The sequence below is a fragment of the Rhinatrema bivittatum genome, chromosome 4 (genome assembly GCF_901001135.1).
Source record: "Rhinatrema bivittatum chromosome 4, aRhiBiv1.1, whole genome shotgun sequence".
NCBI lineage: Eukaryota > Metazoa > Chordata > Amphibia > Gymnophiona > Rhinatrematidae > Rhinatrema > Rhinatrema bivittatum.
In genome coordinates, this window is record NC_042618.1 from 52,878,685 (window position 1) to 52,895,168 (window position 16,484).

At 45.2% G+C, this 16,484-nt stretch overlaps 1 protein-coding gene across 3 annotated transcripts in view; it reads right to left on the reverse strand.

Annotated features, from left to right (window-relative positions):
- SYNE2 (spectrin repeat containing nuclear envelope protein 2) overlaps positions 1–16,484 on the reverse strand; it is a 799,865-nt gene that overhangs the window by 534,847 nt on the left and 248,534 nt on the right. For all 3 annotated transcript variants that reach the window (XM_029598126.1, XM_029598125.1, XM_029598127.1), the window contains exons 25-27: positions 12,277–12,494; positions 8,633–8,726; positions 4,510–4,625 (exon numbers count right to left, since the gene is read on the reverse strand). In XM_029598126.1, coding sequence (XP_029453986.1) covers positions 4,510–4,625; positions 8,633–8,726; positions 12,277–12,494 — 428 coding nt within the window. The remainder of the gene's footprint in view (positions 1–4,509; positions 4,626–8,632; positions 8,727–12,276; positions 12,495–16,484) is intronic.

Here is a 16,484-nt window from a genome sequence, read left to right on the forward strand (position 1 = left end):
GCTCAGATAACTTCCTTAATCCAGCGAGCAATGGTGGGCCGAGAGGCCGCTTCACCTTGCTTCTTCCCGCTATGTAGGACGAACAGGTGGTCCGTCTTTCGCAGGTCTTGGGTCACGTCCAGATACCTGGGCAGCAATCTGCCGATGTCGAGATGGCTTAATAAACGGCCTCCTTCAGATTTCTTCAAACCTACCGTGGTAGGCAAGGATATAGTTTGGTTAAGATGAAACTGTGAAACCACTTTAGGGAGAAAAGAGGGAACCGTCCGAAGATGGATAGCCTCCGGAGTGATTCGTAGAAAGGGATCACGGCAGGACAGTGCTTGTAGCTCAGAGATGCGGCGTGCGGAACACACCGCCAGCAAGAACACCCACTTCAAGGTGAGAGACCGGAGAGACAAGCCCCGAAGGGGTCGGAAGGTGGATCCCGCGAGGAACTCCAAAACAAGATTAAGGTTCCATAAGGGCACAGGCCACTTTAGTGGCGGACGAATAAGCTTGACACCGAGCAGGAAACGAGAAACATCTGGGTGTTTGGCGATGGTCTTGCCATCCCTCCTGGGACCATAGCAAGACAGTGCCGCTACCTGAACTTTGATGGAGCTGAGGGAGAGACCCTTCTGAAGCCCATCCTGCAGGAAATCCAACACCATAGGTATGGTGGTGGCATGTGGATTGGCGCCGTGTCGCACCATGCTTCAAATACCCTCCAAATCCGTATGTAGGTAAGGGATGTGGAAAACTTGCGAGCTCGGAGGAGTGTATCAATCACGGGCCCCGAGTAACCTCTTTTCTTCAGTCTAGCCCTCTCAATGGCCAGACCGTAAGAGAGAATTGAGCTGGGTCCTCGTGTAGAATGGGACCTTGACGTAGAAGGTCCCGGAGAGGAGGCAGAGGAAGAGGCTCCCCTGCCAGTAGTCTTGTCATGTCTGCGTACCAGGGTCTTCTTGGCCAGTCTGGTGCCACTAGAAGAACTAGGCCCCGGTGTGTCTGAATCTTGTGGATGATGGCGCCAGCAGAGGCCACGGAGGAAAGGCGTACAGTAGAGTCCCTGGAGGCCATGGCTGGACCAGGGCATCAATTCCTTGGGAGAACGGCGTTCAAGGACAGGAGCCTCGCCAAGGTAGCTTCCAATGCTGCCTTCTTGAGCAGGGGACATGAAGACTCCACAAACTTGTCCGGAGGAAGATGATGAAGGTCCAGATAATATCCTTCCCGGATAATGGCGAGGACCCACTGGTCTGACGTGATCTTGACCCATCTGGGGTAGAAGAGGGTCAACCTGCCCCCTATGGCTTCGTCCCCCAGATGAATCGGCAAATTCTCATTGTGGGGCGTGACCGGGACCCGAGCCCGGACCAGCCCCCCGTTTGCGCTGCTTGATCCGAAAGGACTGATTCCTGGCCGGAGGACGCGTCGCCTGATAGCGCCCCCTATATGGAACAAAGCGCTGTGAACTCCTGCCCCTGGAGGGCCGTGGAAAGGAGCGCTGTCCCCTCCTGGATCGATACTCCGGCAGTCTAGGCACAGGAGAGGCACCCCAGGTAGTGGCTAGCTTATCAAGGTCACTGCCAAAGAGAAACGAGCCCTGAAAGGGTAACCTGGTGAGGCGAGACTTCGAAGGCGCATCAGCGGACCATGGCCGGATCCAGAGCTGCCTCCTGGCGGCTACGGAAGATGAGATCCCCTTAGCTGTAGTACGAACCAAATCCGATGCGGCATCTGTGAGGAAAGAAAGAGCGGACTCCATGTCAGCCGCTGGAGCGTTGTTCCTGACCTGAGACAAGCAGGCACGTGTCACCACCGTGCAGCAGGCCGCAATCCGCAAAGAAAGAGCTGCCACCTCAAAGGTTTGTCTCAGAATGGCATCCATTCGCCTGTCATGGGGCTCCCTGAGGGCCGTCCCCCCTTCCACTGGAATGGTAGTGCGCTTGACCACAGCGCTAATTAAGGCGTCCACCTGAGGACACGCCAGCAGGTCCTGGAGAGCCGGTGCCAATGGGTACATGCCTTTCAGGGCCCGGCCCCCTTTGAATGAAGCCGCCGGCGCCGCCCATTCCAAATCTATTAGTTGCTGAGCTGCCTGTAAGAAAGGAAAATGGCGGGCTGTAGGACGAAGACCTTCCAGCAGGGGGTTCTGCGCAGAAGGTACAGAAGCACTGGGACCAGTGATATCCAACTCCGCCAGACACTGAGACACGAGGTCAGAGAGGTCCTCCCTAGGGAAGAACCGCCTCATGGTTCTATATGGCTCAATCCCCGGGGGGAGGTCCCCTTCGTCCGGGAGTTCGGACTCGTCCGGCGAAACCTCCTGGACCGATTGATCTGGACTGTCCAGTGGCGGGAGGTCCCGCTCCCGATAAGGCTGTGAGGGTCCAGGAACAGGATCCCTAGGCGCCGCCACCGCAGCGGCAGCCGCAGCAGGCGCCGCAGATACAGCCACCGCAGGAACCGCAGCAACAGCAGGAACAACAGGAGCAGCAGGGACAGTAGGGCCGGGACGGGAAGCCGTCTGCATCTGGACGAAGGCATGAATCCCCTTAAAGAGATCCACCCAGGAAATGGAAGCAGCCTCTAATCGCCGGGGTACAAGATCCCCCGGGATTCCCGAGTGGTCGAGACTGCCCCCCAAATCCGGGGTAGCCCCAGGGAAACTGTCAAGAAACCGCGGCTGAGATTGGTCCTGGCCGGAGGGTCCCCCGGCCGCCTCACATTGGGCACATAGGGAGTCTGGCTCCGTACTGCGCGTGGCTCTAAGGTGGCATGCAGAGCAGAGGCCAAGGGCTGAAATGCCTGAGACAAGCGGCTGCGCCGCTGAGGATGCGGCCGCGTGCTGATCCATACCAAATAGAACAAGCGCGCAATAATATGCGGCAACAATAGGCGCTTAAGACAACTGGCGCACAATAGCGGTAAAATGCGGCAGCAATAGGCGCGTAATACAACAGGCGCACAATAGCCACAATACGCGGCAGCAAGAGGCGCTTAATACAACAGGCGCACAATAGTAATAATATGCGGCAGCAATAGGAGCGTAATACAACAGGCGCACAATAGTAATAACATGCGGCAGCAATAGGCGCTTAATACAACAGGCGCACAATAGTACTAATATGCGGCAGCAATAGGCGCTTAATACTACAGGCGCACAAAAGCAATAATATGCGGCAGCAATAGGCGCTTAATACAACAGGCGCACAATAGTAATAATATGCGGCAGCAATAGGCGCTTAATACAACAGGCGCACAATAGTAATAATATGCGGCAGCAATAGGCGCGTAATACAATAGGCGCACAAATAGCAATAATATGCGGCAGCAATAGGGCGCTGAAGAGAACAAGCGCACAACCATAAGCAATAGGCACACAGCAAGCAGAGGGCAATATATACTTAATGGCATTCAATAGGCTATCAGCACTTAAGCAGTTAGCAATATATACTTAATGGTATTCAATAGGCAATCAGCACTAAGCCGTTAGCAATATACGCTCTATGGCATGCAATAGGCTTTCAGTAATATGCGGCATATACTCACAGTGGCAGCCAATATGCGACAACAATACAATATACGCACAAGGAGGAAGAAAACCACGCCTATTACGGGTGCGGAATACCTGAACAGGGCCACAAAATGGTGTCCTCCACGGCTTGCCACGCCACCGATCCTCGAGACTTCGGAGACCTGGGCGAAGAGATTTACGCCTTACCCGATCTTCGGCGCTTCTAGGCTGGAACACAGGCGGTCTCCAGCTGCGGGGGGAAAGGGCCGGTACCTTTCACCCACGCGATTGGAGGAACTGCACCCGCTACCTCGTCCACGCCGGGACCGAGGGCCTCGAAGCCACACCCGAGTCTCCCCCGGGAGGCTGTGTCCCTGCCGCGGTTCGGCCGGACCGAGGACTTACGTCCAGGGGACCACGGTAATCACCCCGGGAAGCTCGACTGGGGGGAGTGACAGAAACGTCCCCTGAGGAGCGCAGGGCTCAACAATCGTTTGTAGAGAAGGAAAGTAGAATCTAGAATGAGAAAAAAAGAAGAAAAAAATTAAAGTAGTCTTGGAAAGCACGCTGAACCAGCGTGTAGGCACTCCAAACTGCTTTGGAGACGGAAATTACTGAATCGCTGCGCTCCCTGTGGGGCTATATACCCCGTGCTGACGTCAGATCCGTCTCCAACTGCTAGCACGCGGATACTGTTCCCATTGGTACTGAGTCCATCTGGCTACACGCCAGGAAATGCGCAATTTATTGCATTGGCCTGAAAGAATGGGAGGAAAGTCTTTGTGAATCACACCCTAATCCATTTACCACCTTCACTTTAGTACACCAGTGGCATTCTTATTCCGAAGAATACTGAAGGTAGGAAAACATTAGGTAAAAAAGAAGGGATGTTTTGCCTGGCATTTTTCCCATTGAAAATGCTACAGCGACTTTTGCACTAGAGCACATATTTGATAAATGTGGCCCCCAAGGCTTTCTGGCTATGCGTTCTGATACTGTTTAATTACCTCTTTAGAAGCACCTGCAGAGGAAACTCTGTTTCTCTCTCATTCTTTGCAAAATTTCCTCTATTCGGCTGCATTGCTTCCATTTTTGCAGCTGGGGTACTTAATGTTTCTGATGCCTAAATAAAAAACCAAAACAAATTGCAATGAGCAGCAAGTTTTCCTGGAGGTACATATTTCACAAAGATCAGCACTCTGCAGGAGAGAAAGAAAGCAGCATAAACTCAAAGAATGCAACACACTTCAAAATCCTACACATTGTTCATGATAAATCTACACATCCATTTTAAGAGACCTGAAGGCCTATTCAAACATGGCTTAAGCTCCAAGCAGCTCAGATTTAAAGTGCATGGAAAGTTGTGCCATCTTACTATATACTACAGCATTGATGGCTTTCTTTGGTGGTGGGGCCCTAGGGTGGAAAATCAAGAATGAGCGAAAATTTGAAACTGGCAAAAACTAGCATTAGAATTCAAATTTATGAATGGCATCACATTACACCAACTTTTCTGTATCAGAACTGAAAGAGACATCCCTGAGCGGTGACCAGAACAAACCTTCAGATATTACCAGTATACTGATGTCGTCTTCATGATTTGGACTGAAGGAGAAGAAAGCCTTAAGCATTTTTACAACTCCTTCAGTGCATTCCATCCCATAATCAGACTCAAAGTGGACTACTGCATGGAAAGAGTTAACTTTTTAGACATCCCAGTTTCAGTCCACAGCTGACACCACCAAACAGCAGTATACAATAAACAAACTGAAAGATGTAGCTAGATTCACAGCTCCAGTTTTTATCCTTTGCACACAGAAAAAAAAAGTCACTATATATTCAGACAGGCTACAAGATCCCCACTGTATTTGTTCTGACACAAAGGACAGGGATAAACATCTTAGGTCTCTAACTGAATTCTTAAAACAAAAGGGCTATCACCCCAGAATAACCTCCAAGAAAACTGCATTTTCACTCAAAACACCCACGGAAAACCTACTACAATACAAAAAGAGGAGGAGAACCATAGAGGGGGGTACCTCTTGTAGTAACATACAATCCGGAACTAGAAAATTCAATGAAAATCATAAAAGGCCTACAACCACTACTACCGGAGGACAAATGACTGAAAGAAATAGTCCCTGCTCCCTAAATCCTAGCCTTCTGGCAACCACCTTTCATAAATCAGAAACTTGTAAGGAGCAAGCATCAAAAAGAAACCCAAATAGAAGAAAATGGCACAATAAGTCTTCAAGACCATGTTCAGGTTATGTCGGCATTACTCACAGGACCCTACAGCTAGCCACATGGTAAAGGCATTCAAATAAAAGGGTCCCATTCACGCTTCTCTATGAATGTTCTGTACACGGACGACATCCAATTCATCATTCCATTCTCTGATACTTGGGGGGGGCGGAAAAACAACCTTTTCCCTCCAACTTTACTTATCTACAATAAAAATGTGGTTATCTCGTAATAGATTAAAACTGAATACTTCAAAAACAGAATTGATTTTCTTATCTACAGTACCAGACTCAATTCATCAACCTCCCAAGATCTTCAGGTTCGAAGGTCAAGACATCCTTATAAAATCTCATGCAAAAAATCTAGGTACCCTTATTGACTCCAAGCTATCCATGTCTAACAACATCTCAGCCTTAGTGAAGAAGTCTTTCTTTAAATTACAAGTGTTAAAGAAACTAAAAACCCTGCTATTTTCGTACGACTTTCGATCAGTTACTCAGGCATTAATATTAACAAACCTAGACTATTGCAACTCCTTATACTTAGGCATCCACTATTCAGCCACTCCAACTTATCTAAAATGCCACAGTTCGGATATTACTTAATTTATCATGACGAGATCACATTACACCAGTTTTACAACACCTCTCCACTGGTTACCCATATCATACCGCATCACATACAAGATTTTAATAATAATTCACAATCTTCTATATAACACTAACTCAGTTTGGCTCTGCTCATTATTAAGAATATATAAACCAACAAGACAACTCCGTTCAATGAACAAATGCACTCTGGAAGTACCATCTATAAAAACAGCAAGTTTAGCGCTAACATGTAAACGAGCATTCTCTGTTGCAGGACCCATCCTTTGGAATTCCATTCCCGAAGAAATTAGACCAACAGCCAACAAGAAGGAATTCAAAAAATCCCTAAAAACCCATCTTTTTACCACTGCCTATAAAATTAGTTGAATCTTAAAAGTAAAATCTCTGCCACCTTAATGGATTTCTTTTGTAAGAATTAGTCAGCGTTGTAAATGTAATATAAGTTATGATTTTATTTGTATTGTTATTTTAATTGTGTATGTTCATTTGTAAATGGCTTAGATGGTCAGGGTACTGCTCAATTTGCGGTATATAAAAACTTTTAAATAAATAAATAAATAAATAAATAAATAAATAAATAAATAAATAGGAGGAGGATGCTACATAAGTCAAACAAACCAAAAATTAAGGACAAGAACCAATCTTCAAAGACATCACATAGAACAGAGAAAAACACCAACAACAGTTCAGCAAATGAAAACTTCTAAGGGTACTTAAAGGGAACTTTAGGACTAGACAAGAACAGAAAAAAACATTTAAATCCAGGATGATCAAAAACTGAAAGAAACACACAAAAATACTTAATGAGGACATAGGTTATTTATTTATTTGAAATGGACTTATTTCCCATGCCCTTCAAAATTCAGGGCGGCTTGCAATTAAACATTCATAATAAAACACAAATAATATAAATGCAAAAAAAATTAAAAACAAATGTTCATTGCTCACCCATTATCAGATATGGGCCCTTTGAATTAAGTTTTACTCTCTCATTCCGCTCCCCTTCTACTTACAGAGCTGTAATAGCATCTGCAGTCATCCTAAGACCTAGATTACTTTGTATTATTTAAACCCAGTACCGTTTCTTCAGTAGCCTGATGAAGAGAAGATTACTCTCGAAAGCTCATCACAGATGTAGTGTTAGTCCACGAAAAAGGTATCACCTACAACTTGTTTGTTGACCTTTAATTCTATAGATTCAAGTGGATTAATATTTTCTCAGATTATGAAAAAAAAAAAATCACCTAAGATCCTGTGTAAATCTGATTAACATTTGCAAACCAATTAATAAAAGCTATCAAACACTGCAGAATTCCATAAGGATAAATTAGCTTTAATACTCAACTTCTCAAACTTAATCGCTACAAACATGTATCTTTTCTTTAGCATCTTTTATTTGAACTTGCATAAAAATCCCATTCTTCTTCTATGGAACTCTTACAGTATGTCTGGATAGATAGTAAGGACGGATTATAGTACTGTTCAACAACCAATGATACCTTTAAGCTACCATTAATACTTGTCACTGCATATTCATATGTACACTAAAGTTGAAAAAAAAAAAAGGAAAGTATGCATCAGAAGTGCTTCACCACTGCCAACAAGCTGCTGTTGCAACAAGTCATTCTGTCTTCCAGGAGCTTAAAACAAGTACATGAACAGCATATGTTACAAAGGCCAATCACACGCAAACACCATCTTCAGTGACACAAACTTAACATGGATAGGGCAATATTTGAAGCCACTGCAGCTTAAAAATAGTGTTTAACATGCAGAAATTGGCTCTCTAAAAATTATCCATCCTCTATGTGGGTAAAATTATGTGCGCTGCTCAAGAACTCAGTAATTTACCTGCATACTGCAGAGGCATTTCCACAAGCAAGGTCAGACCAGGGAAGACAACATCATGCACAGTTTTGCATTTTCAAACCTATGTGCATTGTTTTAGCTGGAAAAAGTACCTGCAGAGAAAGTAGACAAATCTCTGCAGGTACTTTTTGTCTGGGGCAATTATCAAAGCAAACTTACCTGCAAAAGTTTGCTTTCTTTACTGATGCAAACCCCGTGGGTAAAATCTACCCGCAGATTTTGCACCAAGCTGAGCAGTTTCATTATTGCCCCTGTATTTGAAAACATTAAAAATTCAAAGCCAATGATAAAATTGTCAGCGTGCTACAAACAGATATCCTAAAATAAAATGATAGCAACATTCAGATCTTTGGGGTTTAAGAAGTGAAATGTGGTGCACGTTACAGAAATATCAGGATGAACATACCTCCGGGGAAGAATATGGCCCAATTGATTTGGAAGAGTCAACCACGCTGTTCCCTGTCTTTACTCCACTTTCAGAAATGGGCAGAGAGAGCTTTCTAAGGATTGAAAGAATACTCCAAATTAAACCTATATCACAACTTAAATTACGATAAGTGAGATAATTGCTGAGAGGATGTATCCAAAACATTATGGGGTAGATTTTAAAAGAAGCGCGATCAGCCTACTTTTGCTTGCGCATCAGACTCAAGCAAAAGTACGCTGGATTTTAGTAGATACGCGCGGAGCCGCGCGTATCCACTAAAATCCTGGATCGGCGCGCGCAAGGCTATCAATTTTGTATAGCCTGCGCGCGCCGAGCCGCGCTGCCTCCCCCCGTTCCCTCCAAGGCCGCTCCGAAATCGGAGCGGCCTCGGAGGGAACTTTCCTTTGCCCTCCCCTCACCTTACCCTCCCTTCCCCTACCTAACCCACCCACCCGGCCCTGTCTACAGCCCCCCCTTACCTTTGTCGGGGGATTTACGCCTCCCGGAGGGAGACGTAAATCCCCGCGCGCCAGCGGGCCTGCTGCGCGCCGGGCCGCGACCTGGGGGCGGGTACGGAGGGCGCGGCCACGCCCCCGGGCCGTAGCCATGCCCCCCGTACCCGCCCCCAAAACGCTGCCGACACGCCCCCGGAACGCCGCGACGACCGGGCCCGCCCCCCGACACGCCCCCGACACGCCCCCCTCCGAGAACCCCGGGACTTACGCGAGTCCCGGGGCTCTGCGCGCGCCGGGAGGCCTATGTAAAATAGGCTTCCCGGCGCGCAGGGCCCTGCTCGCGTAAATCCGCCCGGTTTTGGGCGGATTTACGCGAGCAGGGCTCTGAAAATCCGCCCCTATGGATCAATTTTTGATTATTTGTTTTTTGTATACCGATATTCAACAAAAGTCATCACATCTGTTCAATTATAACAAAAGTAAGAAAATACAATGTGAAAAGTGGAAGCAGAAGTATTATACAAAATAAGGGAGAAAATTAAAGAAGAGAGAGAGAAAGAAAGAGATAAGTTGAATTTAGAAGATAATTCTTTTTAACATGTTGAAAAAGCTTTTAGAAAAAGCCATATTTTTAGTTTTTTCTTAAAAGTTTGTGAGGAAGATTCAAGTCTTAGTTCAATTGGAAGAGTATTCCATAGCAGCAGGCCGGCTATTGAGAAAGCGCGTTGTCTTGTTGAAATGAGACGGTATATTTTAGGGGATGGAATTTCAAGGAGACCAGTGTTTGTGGAGTGTAAGTTCTTCTTGAGATTTGAAAAAGAAGTGTTGTAGCCATCCAATCAGTCTTATTGTTATATAAAGCTTTATGAATGAGAGAGTCTTGTATTGAATTCTATAATATATTGGTAACCAGTGAAGATCTTTGAGAACTGGAGTAATGTGATCTGATTTTTTGAGGTTACTGAGTAATCTTGCTGCAGCATTTTGTAAAAGTTTAAGTGGTGTAATGGTAGAAGCAGGCAATCCAAGGAGTATTGCGTTACAATAGTCTAATTTGGAGAATAGGAGAGCTTGCAAAATTATAAGAAAATCATGGTGGTGAAGGAGAGGTTTAATCCTTTTTAAAATTTGAAGCTTGTAGAAGCCTTCTTTAATGATGTTATTAATATGCTGCATAAAGCAGAATTCTGAATCCAAAGGTCTCTTACTTTGAGTAAAATATTTTTATTTATTTTATTTATTTATTTATAGATAGATTTTTATATACCGCGGCAAGTAATGCACATCACCTCGGTTTACAGCAAACAGTAATTCAGCCATAGGCTTTACAATGAACATAAGTAGAAAAAGCAAGATGCTTATTTAAAAGAAAAACTAGGAGTATACATATCAAATACATATGTGTAACAATGTTAACTAAAGTCTGTCTTCAAAGGAGATATTTCTAGGGACTAAAGCAGGTAGGGAAAAGGGGAATCATAGAGGTGGGAAGGGAGCAAGACCCACCCCGCTGGTCTAAATCCCTTACCACCCCCCCACCCCAATGTCAGAGGGGGAAGGGAGTTCGGTGGGGAAGGGAAAGGGAAGGTAGAGTGGAGGAATCAGGAGTAGGTTGAGCAGCGAAGTATGTAATTTGCATGAGTCCCATCCTTCAATGGAAGGCTTTTCTAAACAGCCATGTTTTTAGGTTATGTTTAAATTTTCGGTGGCAGGGTTCTAGGCGCAGTTCCGCGGGCATACTGTTCCACATTTTGGTTCCTGCAATGATGAGCGAACGTTCTTTAGTGGATGCAAGTTTAGTTAGTTTAGGAGAAGGGATCGGCAGTCTGGCCTGATGTTGGGATATGATTGGACGGTTTGTTTTTTTGAAAGACAGGTGCTCAGAGAACCATTGCATGTTTTGGTTATAGATGGCCTTATGTATCAGCGTTTTTGTTAGATAAGTAATTGTTAAGATGGATGTCAAACTCAGGTGAGGATTTGTTGCAAATATAAAGGATTTCTGTTTTATTGTGATTGAGATTGAGGGATATTTGTGTTAATAATTGTTGTATTGTAGTGAGATAAGATTTCCAAAGATTTAGTGAATTAGTAAGATTAGTATTTATCGGTAAAAGAATTTGAACATCATCTGCATAAATATAATAAGTTAACTTAAGATCTGATAGTAGTTTACATAATGGGAGCAAGTAAATATTAAAAAGTGTTGAAGATAAAGAGGAACCTTGAGGAACACCACGAGGAAGAGGTATTTGTTTAGATTCTTTGTAATTAGTTTTGACAATATATGATCTATTGTACAAGTATGATGTGAACCAGTTGATGGTGGTATCACAAACCAATTTCTACTAGACTTTTTAGAAGAATAAAATGATTTACAGTGTCAAAGGCTGCTGAGATATCAAGGAATATTAGGATGAATTTTTGGCCGTTGTCTAAGCCTTTTAAAAATTAAATCACAGAGTGATATTAATAGGGTTTCTGTGCTAAGTGAACTTCTAAAACCATGTTGAGCTGGGAAAAGTATTCTGTGTTTTTCTCAATGTTCCTGAAGTTGCTGATTAACAAATTTTTCAAGTATTTTAGCAATGAAAGGGAGGTTAGAAATAGGTCTATAGTTAGTAAAGGTAAATTGGTCAAGGTGAGATTTAGGTGTGATTACAGCACATTTTAATATATCAGGGAAAATTCCTTCATTTAATGAAAGATTTATTATATCTGCAGTTGGCTTAGCAATAATATTAGAAATTAGTTTGAGCAAATTTACGGGGATAAAATCAATTGGGTGAGAAGCAGGATTCATGTTTTGGATAATGTTTTGAACTTCAGTGGAAGCTATAGTGTCAAAAGATGACCATTTTGAATTTAATTTGATTGGAAGGATTTGGTGTCTTCGTTAAAATTTGGTATATTTTTGATAAGATTAAGTATTTTGTCTCTGAAAAAGGTGGCAAATTCATCACATGTGATTAATTGTTGGCTTTAAGGAAAAGGGGATATGCATTGTTGAGCGAGTTCTTTAATGTAATTGAAAAGTTCTTTAGGGTTAAATTGGTATTTATGTATTTTATCTGAATAGAAATCTTTTTGGGCTTTATTAATATCAGTTTTGTATATGTAAAGATTAAAAAGTGATTCATCTTAAAAGTAAGACTGTTCAATACTTGCCCATTCCTAGAGGAACTGCTGCAGTCAAAACGAGACTGTAAGTCACTGCGTACTGCTGCAACACGTTTTTCTAGATCTTCTCTCTTTTGCTCACACTCTGCAATAAGCGCCTCTGTTTCTTTGCGAATGTCGTGCCTTGTTAGCTTCTCACCCAACTCTCTAATCGACTGCATGCATTGATCAAGCTGATCCAGCGAGGCCTCCTGAAGAGAGGCAGCCTACAGGACAAAAATCACATACAATGGAATACTGCACAGTGCAGTGCTGACAACTTGTAACAAATAACGAGGATTTAAAAAGAAGCATCAAAAGGTAAGAAGAGAATATCTCTTGCAGCATCTATTCCTAAAGATGTGCTTCGTTTAAAGCTTTTGGGTCGAGCTTCGGGTCGGGCACTCCGCGGAAAATTTCATTTTCCTACAGCTCGGGGGTTTTTTTTCGGCATTTTTCAATGAAGTGCGTTAGTGTGCACTAATGGGCCTTACTGCGCACTAACAAACAGTTAGGGCCAGATTTTATAACATGCGCGTGGGCGTAGATTTGTTCGCGTAACCCGGCGTGAACAAATATACGCCTGATTTTATAACATGCACGCGCAGCCGCACGCATGTTATAAAATCCAGGGTCGGCGCACGCAAGGGGGTGAGCTGAGCAGCCTTCCTCCGTTCCCTCCGCCCCCCTGCACCTTCCCCTCCCTTCCCCTATCTAAGCCGCCCCCCAGCCCTAACTAAAAACCCCCCCTTACCTATGTTGGAGAAGTTACGCCTGCCCAGAGGCAGGCGTAACTAGCGTGCGCTGCCTGCCTCCGGGCAGGCGTAACTAGCGCGCGCTGCCTCTCCATCCCCCGGCCCGATGGCTGTTCCTGAGTCCTCGGTCCCGCCCACGGCCTTGCCCTCGGGCCAGCGCCCCACCCACGGCCCTGCCCCCGGAATGCCCATTTTTTTCAAGCCCCAGGACTTACGCGCATTCCAGGGCTTGCGCGCGCCACTGAGCCTATGCGCGCAGGGGGAGGCAGGGGTAGGTTTTCCGGGGTTGCACACGTATCTTACACGCACAACCCTTTGAAAATCTACCCCTCAGTGAACACTATATCAGCATTAGTGCACAGTACACCAGACGAGACAGTGCACACTAGCTAGATGTTAATGCGCATTAAGGCCGTTAGTGCGCACGAACCGGTTAGTGAGCGCACCCTAATAGAACATACAGCACACTAAGTATGTAGTAGTGCGCTGTAACTAATGTTAGTGCACACTAAAAAAAATTGCAACTTAAAAATTAAAAAGTATCAATTCAAAGGAGTTCGTTAGCTAGAAAGACAGTGCGCACTAATTATTATTACTGCGCAATAAGAGATTTGCAATGTGCTGTAACTCCGTTAGTGTGCACTAACACGAAATATGAATTTTGCCAAAAGTTCAGCAAAATATGCTTCGTTTTTCGGGGCTACCGATCAATAATGAATTAGACAATATCGTTGACACGGTCTAATTCATGAAAAACGAATGCACACCCCGACCTATTCCCCTACATTCCCACAAAAGAACTTTCAAACTTCCCAGATGACCTTCTTATCCTCCCCTCTTTTTTTTTTTTTAATTTTATTTTTATTACATTTTTAACAAAATTAAAGAAACATCATACAATGTGCATTTATACAGGAAAGAAAAATCATACAACCAATTAAACAAGGAAAATTCCCACATAATTCCTATTTTGACTTACAGGAAAATACTTCTAAATTGGTCTATTCCACATTGAATATTTTTTAAGAAATCAGGGGAGACCAATAAAATATCAAGCAGTATAACTAAGGAAATAAATACAATAAACAACTCTAGCCATGCTGGGTTTATCTGACATTATCTTATCCAACTTCCTTAATGAGATATTTAGGACGGTGAATGCGTATCTAGATATAAACGTAATTGTTCTGGGGCATTAAAAACATATCTAGAATCATTATGAAAAACCAAACATTTACATGGATATCGCAGTATGAATTTCGCCCCTCTTGCAGTTACCTCCTCCCTCATTGCTATGAATTTTTTCCTTTTTATCTGGGTAATTCTAGCTATCAGCTCGATACTGTACGGCCGCGGTAGAAACAGTGCGGCAGTGTCAGGCGCACCCTTCCTCCCCGCACGCACAGTTCTCTTCACTTAGCGCCCGATACTCTCTTCTAATTGCATGCAAATGCATGCCGCGGCTGCGAAGCCTTAGGCAAGCGTTAGGACCGCGCAACCCATTTTACTGTATAGAGCGCCTATACAGTATCCTGGGTTCGCGGGCCTAACGCTTCACGGCTGCGCTGGTATCTGTTATTTCAAATGTCATTTCAAATGACATTTGAAATGACAGGTACCAGATGTTCCCCGATGCTCAGCAAACTTTCCCCCAGCCCCCGCTTACCTGCCCTGGCCCCGTCCGGTCTCCGGTGCAGCTCGTCCGGTCTCCGGTGCAGCCCGTCTGGTCCCCTTCTCCCGAAGCAAAAAAAAAACCAAAAAACCGAAAAAGTAGCAAGGCTCGGGCCTGCTACGGTAGTCTCTTCTCCCTTCTCCTCTCCGTGCGATTCTCCTCTCCGTGCGATCCTCCCCTCCCCTCCTCTCCGTGCGATTCTCCTCTCCGTGCGATCCTCTCCTCCCCTCGCGATTCTCCTCTCCATGCGATCCTCTCCTCCCCGCCTCTCCGTGCGATCCTCCCCTCCCCTCCTCTCCGTGCGATTCTCCTTTCCGTGCGATTCTCCCCTCTGTCCCTTCTCCCCTCTCCTCTCCGTGCGATTTCAGCGCTCAAGGCAGTCACATGCCGTGACTGCCTTGAGCGCTGAAATCGCACGGCCATTCATCCAGGCAGAGGGAGCCGGCCTGCCTGGATGAATGCACGGCAGTGAAGGAATGGCCGTGCGATTTCAGCGCTCAAGGCAGTGAGCGCTGAAATCGCACGGCCATTCATCCAGGCAGAGGGAGCCTCTGCCTGGTTGAATGCACGGCCCCCGCCGGAATGGATGCCCGTGCGATTTCGGTAGTCACGTGACTTGCTACAGTCACGTGACTACGAAATCGCACGGGCATCCATTCCGGCGGGGGCCGTGCATTCAACCAGGCAGAGGCTCCCTCTGCCTGGATGAATGGCCGTGTGATTTCAGCGCTCAAGGCAGTCACGGCATGTGACTGCCTTGAGCGCTGAAATCGCACGGCCATTCCTTCACTGCCGTGCATTCATCCAGGCAGAGGGAGCCGGAGGCCGTTTTCGCCACTGGCTCCCTATGCCCAGATCCCGCCGCCCGTCAGACTATCGCGCGTCCACCCGCCCCCGCCGCCTGGAACAGGCGCCCACCCGCCCGCGGCCTAGATTTTACACGCGACCACTCGCTCCCTGGCTCCCGCCGCCGCCCGCCTGGACCCACGCGGCCCTCCGACAAGTATTTAAAAATTTTTATTTTTTTTTCTGACAGGTTTTATGTGTCCCACAGCATTACATTTTCTCGATCATCTCTGTATCGCTTTTTTTTTTATTGTGTTTTATTGTGTTTCAGTATTTTAAGTGGTGTCGATGGGTTTGCTACAAGACTCACAGTCCTAACACCTACTAGGGGGAGGCGGTAAACTAACACGTTAAGGCCGCGGCAAAACAGCGGGTTACTAAGGCGATAATATCAGCGCCCGTTACAGTATCGGAGGGGAATAGCTAATTCCTTCATTATACAGCTAATTCGTTCATTTACACATCTACATGCTGGGTGCGGAAAGGGTTATGTGTCTATTTTAGGAAGCGCTAAGGACGCGTGAAACTGGAGACTGTATCGCTGGATGGCCTTACTCGTCTGTATTGTGCGCTCCCAGCACGTTACAGACGGGAAATCTTCAACCGCACGTTACTGTATCGACCTGTATGTCAGGAAATATTTGAACCGGATGACCATATTATTTCACTTTTTGGTATCTAAAATAAGATCTTAAAACGGTATCTCTCTCTGATTGAAACACAAATTGGACAAGCAAAATGGATCTTAAACTAATATCTAGTTCCTGAGATTTCTCTAGAAAGTCTGTATCCAGCTGGCCTTCTTGTTCTTAAACAGGTTGTTCTGAAGTAATCTGCTGAGGTAAATAATATATTTTTGAGATGGCTGGTATAGCTTTCTCTGGATACTTCAAGACATTCAACAAATAGTTTCTAAACAGATCAATAGATGATGACATTTTTAT